At 41.1% G+C, this 12,339-nt stretch overlaps 1 protein-coding gene across 4 annotated transcripts in view; it reads right to left on the minus strand.

Annotated features, from left to right (window-relative positions):
* Window positions 1–12,339, minus strand: part of HBS1L (HBS1 like translational GTPase) — a 78,107-nt gene extending 65,768 nt beyond the window's left edge. For 2 of the 4 annotated variants that reach the window (XM_044755455.2, XM_014850577.3), the window contains exons 1-3: window positions 12,116–12,309; window positions 8,715–8,780; window positions 1,017–1,145 (exon numbers count right to left, since the gene is read on the minus strand). In XM_044755455.2, the coding sequence (XP_044611390.2) occupies window positions 1,017–1,145; window positions 8,715–8,780; window positions 12,116–12,158 (238 nt within the window). In that variant the 5' untranslated portion in view covers window positions 12,159–12,309. Of the gene's footprint in view, window positions 1–1,016; window positions 1,146–8,714; window positions 8,781–12,115 lie in introns of all 4 variants that reach the window. The other 2 variants (XM_014850576.3, XM_070496401.1) reach the window with 2 other exon arrangements.

Genomic DNA, 12,339 nt, shown 5'->3' on the forward strand with positions numbered 1-12,339 from the left:
GATAAAGAAATTTTTTAAATCTTTATCTGTTTTTTCCCTTTCTACTTTCTAATTTTGTATATTTGTGCTTTCTCTCCATTGTTCTTGATTTGGTTAGTAGCTGATATATATCTTACTAATTTATTCAAAGATCAGCTCTCATATTTATACATTTCCTCTTTCTGTTTTCAAATTAACTGTTACAAATTTTCAATTTAAAAATGTTTATAGAACAAAGCCACACTCCAAAGAAAGAGCAAATCGGCTCAGCCCTGCTCACTACCAACAGGTGGCATTACTGTTACACGGGCCATTTTAGTTCTGCCACATTGTTCACCAATCTATGGCTTGAGTGACAGATCCACACTACTGCCATACTGTGCTGGCAACCCACATGCAAAATGGAGGAAGACTGGCACAGATATTAGCTCAGGGCCAACCTCCCTCAGCAAATTAAAAAAAAAAAAAAAAAAAAGGCCAAAGCCAAAATATAAATATCTTTGTTAAAATTTTTAACCAAAGTGAAAAGAAGCAAACTCAGAATGAACGTCATTACCATTTACAAGTTTTATCCTGAAATTTAATTTCCACAGATAAGACCAATCAGGACTTGTATAGTGTTACTTTGGATTGAAAAGAAACTTTTTTTAAACCCAGCCTTTTGGAACCTAACATTTTGCAAGGAAATGAGCTTCTGTAATCTAATCATAAGCTCCACATAGAGCTTATGAAAAAATAAATATTGCTAAAAGAACAAAAACACTCAAGCTTCTCTCCTAAGGAGATGAATAATGGGAGAGTTCAATCAAAAACTCCAGCTACTAAATAACAGCCAATCAACTTTTCAACTGTACAGTTAACCATGCACTCCTCACAAAACACACTTAATAAATGTAAATTTTCCTTGAAGAAATGATTCGTTTGTACCAGTACTACCCAGAATCACTATTATGAACAATCATCATAAAACCAACACCTTCAAATATATTAATTACTAATCATTCTCAGGAAACACAGATACAGTATGTTTTCTATACCTTGATCAACTCCACTTAGCTGACGGTTCAACAGTGCACTGGAGGGCTCTTTCAGGTCTTCATAATCATATTCTTCCACCGGCTCACCAACTGAAGGGCTGTCACGTCGTGAGTATATAAACTGAGCAGCTAGAATATAAAATGATTCAAAAACGCTAGAGTACAGCCATGTCCCATTAACTACTTTTTTCACAAAAATTACAGTAAAAATTAAAGATTCTGACGTACCACATACAGTCATTTACCCACATTCTATAATAATGGATGAAAACAAAAACAAAGACAAAATATATCATACCCCAAATTCTGCTCAAACTCCCTAACTATTCATCAGCCTCGTATAATCGTCTTCCTTACTTTCCTCCTTTTCCAAATCCATTCCACCGAGCTTACTTTCTCCGAAGTTTTCAAAGACTACCTTTCCTAATATCTCATCCTTGCCTACTACTCGGTCTTTCCTGAAATTTTCTCTTCTTTCATACACGTATTTCAAACTTATCAAACTTGCTTATTTTCATAATTAAATAGACTAGGTTAATTTTCACTTTCCAAGAATTGCTAATTTTGCCTGAATCCAGGAGTCAACCAAAATCATAGGCTTTTTTTTTTTTTTAAGGAATAGCCCTGAGATAACATCTGTTGCCAATCCTCCTCTTTTTTGCTGAGGAAGACTGGCCCTGAGCTAACATCTGTGCCCATCTTCCTCTACTTTTTCATGTGTGGGACGCCTATCACAGCATGGCTTGCCAAGCTGTGCCATGTCTACAACCAGGATCCGAAGCAGCAAACCCCAGGCCACCAGAGCAGAACGTGTGAACTTAAACCACTGCGCCACCGGGCCGGCCCAGGCTTTAACTTTTGAACCACTCGTACTTTGAATCATACACTGACACTGTGTACTAGTGCCATCATATACCTAACTTTGACTTTCAGACATCAGCCCGTGTTACTCTGCAGCACTGGCACTGTCACCACTCAATACATAACTGAGTACTGTATATTTCACTAAAAGGAGGAAAGACAAAACACCAAACTGCCAATATATGCCTCAGTCTCATCTACAAAATACAAGTGGCAAAAAAAATAAGCACGCATGCCCAAAGTGTTGACTCTTTTCCCTCAAGTGGATGCCCACTGAAGTCAATTTCTGAAGACTGTGTTCAATTGTGAAGGAATAAAATTAAAGAATAAATTAAGAAGGATAGAACTATCAATACAGTATTTTAAAAGCAAGGTGTTATTAGGGATTAAATGCTATTTAGCTTTGTGGAAGAGCACGTAACATGTTAAGTCTATCACTTAGCGTTCCCACATTTGACTTTTGTACATGTTTTCAGGAAGGCACTACCTATGAAAGTAAGGGGAACTAACTACACTCAAAGTTTATAGATAATGCATATACAGACAATAGATAATACCACGGCTTATGTGTAACACCTGTACTCAGAAGGCCAGGCATAAGTGCTATGCATTCACAGTATAAATCAGTGAGGGCCTTACAGATTAGCAGGGAAGGCAAAGAAGAAAAACCTACTGATGTATTTTAAAAGCCAAATGAGTATTACAGACTATAAGCACTGCAGAAACGTAGAAGATCTAGTAATCACTGATGACAGGAGCAGCTATAATAAAGGAGGTAAGACGTCACAAAAACTGACAAGTGGAGGACACCTTGGACAAGAAGAGAATGAGAGAAATACACAGCAGCTGAGAGAACTCAATGTATTCTGCTATGATGCATGTGTCCTTAACACAAACTAGCTCATACCACACAGTAAATAGGGAATGATCAGGGTGTAACATTCAAGTTGCTTTTGCTTTATGAGATTTTCCCCCAACACTTCAATGATTTGCATAATAGCAGCAGGTACAAAGTCCAATAACACCAACCACAGACTATTATACTGTAATTACAGTGTAATGCCAGATAGCCTCACATTCTTCCTCTTGGCTCAGTCTGGCCACATGTCCTGTTTTGTGTCTGCTTACTGCTTGGCTCTGCACAATCTATGAGTATTTTGCCTTTGCAACATTACTCATTAGTTTCAACTCTTTCTTACACCTCTATCAAGCTTTTACCGTTTTTTATTGTAAAGTCGTATATTTACTGGAATATTTCTTAATCAGAAAGTTAATGTATCTTTCCAAATGTGCGAGCATTTTTTTTTTTTTGAGGAAGATTAGCCCTGAGCTAACATCTGCTGCCAATGCTCCTCTTTTTGCTGAGGAAGACTGGCCCTGAGCTAACATCCATGCCCATCTTCCTCTACTTTATATGTGGGATGTCTGCCGAATCAGCCGTTATCCGAACTGGCGAACCCCGGGCCGCCGAATCGGAACGTGCGCACTTAACCGCTGCACCACCGGGCCAGCCCCTGTGCAAGCATTTTCATTAAGATGATTACTGCTTTTTTTTTAGTACTTTTACAGGCTGAGCTGCAAAGATTATGTTTTGTATATATTCTTATTTCCCCCCCTCTGGTGCAAGAATTATATACATTATTATAAAGTGAGCATGGCTAAAGAGCAGAAGAGACATCCTATTTCACAGATTCTCTAAGATGACCACTTTTATCACATTAAAATTCCAGAATGAGGGATGTGCCTTACAACCAATGGCATCTTAGCATTACGTAAAACTTTGACAGCCAATTTTTTTTAAGTGGTACATGAAATAATGATATGTCTTACAATCCGTGGCATCTTAGATTTAATGAAATGTGTTAGTACTACAAACTATTACCTGGGCCATTTTGTGCCTGGTGATTACTGGTTATTACAAATTACTCTCCTGGCTGTAAAACCCTACTGAGTTTAGGCTAAAAGCAACAAATAAACTTTCCCCAACTTCCCCTCATAGCTCTCAACTGTGAGGAAAAAATCTAAGACAAATCAAAAATCAAGTGAGATGAGAAATGAGACATTTTCCTCAATAATTTTGACTTAGGAAACATGGACAGAGAAGAGGAAGTTGTCAATGTCCAGACTTCTACTCTGCCTCCTAGGAGCTATTTTTCTGGGGGGGGTTGCCTACCCCCTTACACACACAAATCCAACCGAGAAACCCATACTGTGGCTATTGTTTCGGAAATAGTGATGGCTGGATCTGCCAGGAGTTGGGAGGGAAATTCCCCAGGGAAAATAGCTACTGGGGGGAACAACGGTCCAAATCTTTGAAGCTGAAATGAAAGCCCAAAAGGCAACAAATATAATAAAAGGACTGAGAGAAAAGCAATGGAGAGAAAGTGCTATTCTCTTCTAAAAACTTAAATTACAAACTTTGATGGAAATGCTTTTTGAAAAATTGGACACTCATAGTGACTTTTAAAATTTAAGGCATTTTGACAAACATAAGAGTTCACAGAATTCAAAACCTGACTCCCAAAACTGCCTAAAACTGTTTCCTGAACACCTTAAAATAAAAATCATGGGGGCACTCATTAAAAATGCAGCTTTCTAGACTTCTTCCCCTGGAGATTCTGACTCTGGTGCTGGGACGGGGCAGGCAAGGTGTACTTTTAAAATTACTCCCAGCTGACTGGCATCATCAGCGAAGGTCAGGAAACACCAGTAGGCCAGTCTCTACTCCATCTGCCCCACCTGTGGTCCACTTCGCGTATCTGCATCAGTTACTTCCTAAAATACTACCCCCTTACTCAAAAACCTTCAGTAAGCTGACACTATACACCTAAAGCTAACAACTGCCTTCCACTATTTGACTCCTATTTCCCTTCCTGGCCCTCTTTCCTGCTGCTACTGCATTAACCGTGTGGGTCTTCCCAAACACACGTCGCTAACAGGCCACTGGTCAAGCACTGCTGCTTCCTCTCTCTAGGATGGCATTACTACTCCCCAATTCACCCGCCCCATCCCATCTCCTTCCAGAAGCCTTCCCAAACTCCTTTAGGCAGGACTATTTCTTTACCCACCATACTGTTGTGGCATGTGGCTTGAGGAGGACTTCTAACAAGCTGCCATACACCACACTAACTTACAAACTTATTAGAATAGTGTTTTTCTTACATGTTAATTGACGCTCAATAAAGATTTTGAGTTGAAGGATTACTACTGTTCAAGTGATCACACACAGAGGTCAGCAGACTGAGGTGGTTCTAATGCCTCGGTAGTAACTGGAAAACTAAGCCAGTCAATTCCTGTAAATGCCTCAGGATTAAGAACAAAGCTAATCACAAAAAGCCAACTAAGCTTTCCCAAATAATGCAACCGCTTAAGCTACAGCCAATCAAATAATTTCCTTGCTTTGCTTCCGTGTATTCTCTATAAAAACCTTATCCCCAGCTCCTGACAATGGAGCACTCCTAACCACTTCCAGTTTGTACCTGCCTGATTCAAAATGTTTGCTCAAATAAACACTTAAAAATTTTAATATGACTCAGTTTATCTTTTAATACTTCTAACTGAATTAGCGGAAACAAAATTTGTAACTGTTGAAATAAAGTTTTATATATAGGCTCTTTTTGCTATCCCCAGCTCCTTGATGTATGCTCAACATTCGATATCAAAGTCAACCTTTCTAAAGGGAAAAAAAAAAAAGCTGTAACATTTAGAAATCACCTTTCCATCACAAAAATTGTGCTTAATACAGTTTGGGGAAAAAAAATACTCGTGATCAATTTTAGAGAGAAATTCCCATTAATTGATAAAGTCACTCAATTATCAAAATCCATTAGACCATGAATATGACCATCTCTTCAATGACATTAGCTGCTTCTTTAAGAACAGAAAGTATCCTTCCAAAACTATTCAATTCTTACTAAAAATCCCTTGGAAAATATACCACTAAAGAGGAAAAATAAGTTTCTGATCTGATATTACTGTTACTTTATGCACGTTCTGAAAATTAAAAAAACCCAAAACCATATGCTTTTGTTAAAAATACCAATTTGTCACAGAAGAAATTCAAAACCATTTAACTATCTCCTGCTTCGATAAAGTCAGTAGACTTCCTGGTGTGTACAAAAGTGACTCTCAGTCAGGTTTGCCATGGATGTGAGCCACACACAGGACACACTCCAGAGCTGTGAGAGACAGGCGGACACTTTGACCTCAAGAAAGCGAGGCAATAAAGGCAAATCTCAGAAAAACACTCTCAGAATGCCATACCTTGCGTACTGTTAGCTCATTACTCAAGATTAAGCACGATTCATCCAGATAAGCCTCCATAAGTGAATGTGTTCACCTGCAATATTCAGATGTCTTTCAGTAGTCCCTCTCTCTATGAAGGTTTCCACTCTCGTGCAAGTAACATTCAACCAACTTCCAAGTCCTATAGACCTCAACTCCTATGATTATTTCTTGAATCTATTTCCAAACCCATGCCCCAGTGTCATAAACAAAGCAGGCATCAGCATACCCTGGAGGGCTTGTTAAAACAGGGTGGGGCCAAGAATTACTTTTCTAACAAATGCTCGAGTGATGCTAATGATACATGGACCACATTTTGAGAACACTGTCCTAAAATATCCTCATCTGCTCTAGATTAGTATAACAATCTCTAACTAATCTACCTGCATCCACCCAGGTGCCGCCTTCAATCCAGTCTCTACTATGCAGAAGAGATTTTTCAAAAACTCCAATCTAATTATCACACCTACATCATCTCAGTTTCATGGACAGGCTCTCTACTGCGCTGACAATGTGAGTGATGAGGTTAGTGCTACCAGACCTCACTTTGTCACCTAGTCCTCTGCGACAGTGAACTATAGGAACCCAAGAGGGTCAACCCATAAGGCATTTTTTAACACACTGCAAAATGGCAAGTGCCTGGGAGGTTCCCTGGAAAAAGTGAAATTTCCTTTATTCCTAATCCCTACAAAATGTGAGCTTTTGAATCCCTGAAAATAAGGAGCTTTGAAGGAATGCTGATTAAGCCAGCTCTCAGCTTCTGATCCAGCCTTCTTTATTCTGCTTTGTGATGAGGGGGTTGCAGTCTCTGCAAAGCACATATCTTCTTCGACAGCTACCTCCCTTTTAGGATCAGCCAACAGGGAGATACTAAAGGGAGAATGGAAGGCCAGAGGAAGACAGATGCTCCTTTGCTTTTGGCTTCTCGTCTAGTCACAATCATCCCAGCAACACTTCACCTTGCAGAAGTAGCTTGTTCCAGCAACAGCAATTAATCAGCTTACAATTTTTCCAAAACTCCTAGAACCAGCTTCACCGTGCCCTGACCCACATCCCCTGGACATCATGACCAGCCAGCCAGCTAGAATTCCCTCTTCAAAAGGGTGAAGCCCAGCTTCAGAGGGTCCCTTCAGGGACATCAGTACCAGCCACATAGTGTCCCCCTCCTCAGAGGTCTGAGTCCCACGTCTGAACTTGAGAGGCAAAGCAACAGAGCAAAACCCTCTCATCACAGGTCTAAGTTCACGTCCAAGCAGCCCCAACAAGCTTCTAAAAGGTTGGTTTCAGCCTTGTCCCTCTGTTTTCTTAGGTGCTAAGGGTGCAGATCCTGCCTGAAGTTAATTCTTCCTTGATACTTGGGTTCAACCTTTTGCAGTTTTTGTTTTCTAATACTTGGTTAACAACTTTTTACGTTAAATTCTCCCTGGCAATATAACTGGTGTGACTTCTATCTCCTAACAGGATCCTGACTGGTAACAGTGTAACATTAAAGAGAGGAAAGGTCCTGATTGGTTATGGCCAAACATGGAAAATATAAATAAAGAGCTAGATACATTTCAGAGCAACAAATAACAAGAACAAAGGTGACAGGAAGAGAAGAAGTGCTAAGACAACTTTTAGAGCACCTATGCCTTTATAAAGAAAAAGGAATTCTACAAAGTCAGAAAGGACATATTTGGTCTCCAGAGACTAAAAGTGGGATTAAAGCATTAAAGACAGGGTGGACTCGGATGGAAAGGTTAATTATACTAAACCTTTAAACTTGTGAAAAATGAGTTGTATGAATAACATTTATGCTATATCTAACTATATTTAATTGTACCCCATTTTATGGCACAATAAAATTTGGCAGGGCATCTTCACCAATTGTTTGCAGAGCAGGCTGAAATTTGAAGACAGATGTACTGTTAGAGAAATTAGTGAGAGAAAGTTTAGACCAAAGACTCAGTCTTGCTGGAATAACATATGAATGTTTTCTTAATATGGTGGCAAAGAAGAAATTTTTTGGCAGATGAGACAGAAGATGAGGCTCTGATGTGGAATCCTACAGGAACTTGAACTCTAAATCACTCTGTGGCTCCATCAGAAGTCTAAACTACATGTATTTGGTTTATTTACCAAATTGTTTAACAGCAGATAAAGTACTGTATGAAGAGAAGTCTATAACACTTCAATGTTTCCAGTATCCAAAAGATTCCTGGGAAAATTAACTGATGTATGGCTTTAGAAGTTTTAGATTTTCATTATTGACTAAATTACAATTTCATTACAATTTAGATTAATTGCATGCTACAAAGAATATTGGAAAAGCCACAGTTTTCAGAATTTTCCTCAAACTGTTTAAAGCTAAATGATGGAATCAAAACTTTAAATTCTATTCATGGGTAAAGAAATTATTTCATACACCTTTAAAAGTTAACATATAATTATCTTTTTAAATGTTACATAGTATTATAGTCTTACAGAACACTCTAGTCCTAGGAGAGCCGTAACACTTACTTAACATTTTTAAACATCCATATAATGGAAATTAAATTATTTTTTAAAATTCACCTGTTGATGGTGAAATACAATAATCATCCTCTACAGACTGGCCATAGAGATCATCATCTTCAAAATCTAAAATAAAAACACAAGAGATAAATTCATTTACAAGTTCTTTTTATATTCTTAGTTGTTAATGAGAAAGCATCTGAATTCTCTCCAAAAGAAATTAAATTGTTCATCAAAATTAAAGGAACCTGGAATGCTACTTTTCAAAAAAATTCTAAACATTTTAGCCACAAAGTAGGTATTTACTGACTTTATACATATAAAAGACATACACAGTTCTTCTGGTTTTTAAGCTGTGTTTTACTAAGTTTTCCAAGTTTTTACCTCATGTGATCAAAAAATAATAATCCCACAGACCCTATATTTGAATTGTCTTTCCAGGGTAGGCAAAAATCTGAAATGAAATCCATTTTTTTTCATCGAATGTCCTCTACAACCCAAGAATTTATTTTTCATACAACTGACTAACACAAGGTATACAATCAGACATGAAAGCAGTTTTTCTTCATGTAGAGCTAGGTCACCTCTATAAAACCATCTTCTAACTCCTTGTGTGCACTCTGCTCAGGCTAAATGCCCTTTTTTCCCACTGACTAGAATGTGCTCTTTAACCAGATATTCCTAAGGCTGTTTCCTTCTCCTAGTTAAGATTCTAGCTCAAACGACACCTATACGGAGATGCCTTCCCTGGCCCCTCTGGTTTGTAGAGCAGCAGGCCCCTGCCACTCAGTCTCCAGCACACTCCACTTGACTGGCTTCAAAGCCCTATACTTGTTTCACTCCTTGAGACTCTAAGCTCCTTCAGGGTAAGACTCTGTGTAGCCAACTACCTGGCACAAGGCTGGCACAAACTAACACGTTTTATTATAAATTAATGAATCAAACAATTTAAAACTAAAAACCCACAAAGAACATAAATATATTTACATAAACTTATTTATTCATTCAACACAACTAATACTATGCCAGGGACAATCACAGACATTTGGGGTACAATAGTGAGTGACAGGTACATTCCCACATCCCTACAAACCTCAAATGTAACCAGAACACAGATGAGAAAATGGGCAATTACAAAACCACATGACAAGTGTCCGACACGAGAAATAGAGAGCTATTGGAAACACACATATGAACAACAAAAACAGATAAGGGAGTGAGGTGAATAGGGAAAGATCCCCAGGAATATAATATTTTAAACAATCCCAAAAGATAGTTAGCTAGGTTTCTGAGGGTATTCAGGCTGCAGGAACAGCACATTCAAAGGCAGAGACCAAATGTTCAGGGCAAAGAAAAATTAGATAAATATTACTATTGGATAAAAATGTGCAACATTCAGTAAGTCATTAGATCACAATCCCGATTTAATAACAACTTAATAGCAAATAAATAAGCCTTTCACAAAAAAGCATTTTTAGATATTAAAGACAGCAAACTCTTTTTCACTAGGTCAGGTTTTCAATACTGAAACTGACCCTAAAGTACCACTATATAAAAGGATGAATTCTTTCCTGGGATTTTTGTAAAGTGGTTCTTTTCCTCAACAAAATCTTAGAGTATTTACTGCATGAAAAGCATTGTGCCAGCTACTGGGGTAAACATAAACACAAAGCGCGGACTTGGCCTTCCCGGCACTTTCGCACTAGCCCCTGAGGTGGTCGTGCGGAGTTACCGCCAAACTACAGAGGACAGCGCCACAGCTACACAGAAGAACCAACCCGTTTTGGAGCACAAACTCTAATGACGTTACATTACTTGTGAAAATTTTTAAATTATTGTTTTCAGAGTACAAGGGAAAGCCTAACTGGGAAGAAGAGAAATAAACCGGCCCCTTAAAATAAGTCTAACTTTCACAAGCAAGAAGAGGGGACGGACCTCCGATGCTATAGGAACACCTTGGTTGTGATGTCATCAATTGTCCCACCTGCCCCAGGGTTGCCAGGTTCCCGCAGACCAAGCACCTCCAGGAAGCCTTCCTCCACGTAGAATCCTGCTCAAACTCCTCCAGCCCGTTCTGAGTAAGGTGTTCTCCCTATGTGGTTCCCACCGCCCTGTGTGAGCACTTTCCGTAGCATCTTATACTCTCGTCACCTGATACTCGTGTACCGCCCCCCTTAGGCTCCCTCAAACATCTTACTGTCGGTCCCCAAAGCGCAGAACAGTACTCCAAGCACTCGGTTAATGAAGAATAAGCACTCAACTAACATTGGTTGAGAAAATGATAAATATTTATTCAAAAAATGAACAAGTAGTAATCAGGCCTCATCATGCTTTCTGTATCATACCTGCAAAAACACCTGCGGGCCTAAAGTCCTTTCTCAGGTAGCGGTAGTCCACGTGCAATACTCACATCCACCGCAATCCTTGGCGCAGCCTCCACGCTGAAGAGACACCGGGAACCTACCGTGTGCTGGGCTGACTGGATCCCAGTCTCGAAACGTAGCACAGGGTGCTGGCTACCCTCCAGTAGGGTTAGAGCGCACTTATGTTCTAGAATAATCTGCCGGGAGTGTCGATAATGACCGACAACACATTAAGCACACTACATGCTCTGCACTCCTCTGCAGCACTCGTTCCCATCTGTCTACGACTTCAGTCTGTATGATGCTTGGCGATGCCTAGAATCATCCACTGCACAGAGACGTTGTGCTGGTCCTGAACATCCTGGCAAACTCCTAGAGAACATTCGTATACACATTTTTTCCTTTTATTTCATTTTTATAAACCACTTAAGTCCTTTTCGAACCCCGCTTCCTTCGAGTACCGTTTTGTTTCCATTTCAAAAGACACTGACGTCGAGAATGACCAACCCAGAACGGAGTATACCCCTCAGGATCATCTGATCGACTCACCTCTTGGGCCTTTTTAATATGTATCTTCTCTACCGTCTCCTAAGCTTCCAGCTTAGCTTGAAACTCAGAGAGAATAAGCTAAGCAGGTAGATCGAGCCAGGGCCTGCACCGAATACGTGTAAGCAAGCACACGAGACTTACACGTAGATCCAACACAGTGACAGCAGCACAGAGGCCCGCAACCCTTAAGTCAACCCGGGTCGCGCACACAGATAACATATGGCGCTCTGGAGGGGGTCGGGAGCCGCGCAGGAGGCGGGCCGGCGAGCCCCGGCCGGAGGGGCGGGAGGGAGGAGGGACAAGGCCGCCGCGCAGGGGCCCCGGCCCCGCCGCCCAACGTGCCCGCACGACGCCGGCGGCACGACCCCCGCCCCAAAGGGCACTGGCCCCCGCGGGCGGCGGCCCCGCGCCCCAACACGCAGGGGTCCCCAGCGCCCTCCAGCCTGGCCTCCCCTGCGCAGCCGCTTCCAGGGCCGAGGGGATGCCAACGCGCTGGGAGCCCGGCCGGGACAGCGACAGGGACGCCCCTCGCAGGACCCTGCCCCCTACCTTCGTCGTAGTTATAGCCTCGGACATTCCGATGCCGGGCCATGGCGGCGCAGAAGGTGTTCGCCGCAGCCCCTGACGAAACACCCGCTCAGACACGGAGAACGCGCCAACTGCGGCCCGGGGGACACCTATCCGCCATCTTGGCTTCCGGCAGACTTCTGCGCCGAGCGCCTGCGCACGCGCGACGTCCGGTCTGCGCACGCGCGACGGCCACTTCTCCGCGT

The sequence above is a fragment of the Equus asinus genome, chromosome 24, assembly GCF_041296235.1.
Source record: "Equus asinus isolate D_3611 breed Donkey chromosome 24, EquAss-T2T_v2, whole genome shotgun sequence".
Classification (NCBI taxonomy): domain Eukaryota; kingdom Metazoa; phylum Chordata; class Mammalia; order Perissodactyla; family Equidae; genus Equus; species Equus asinus.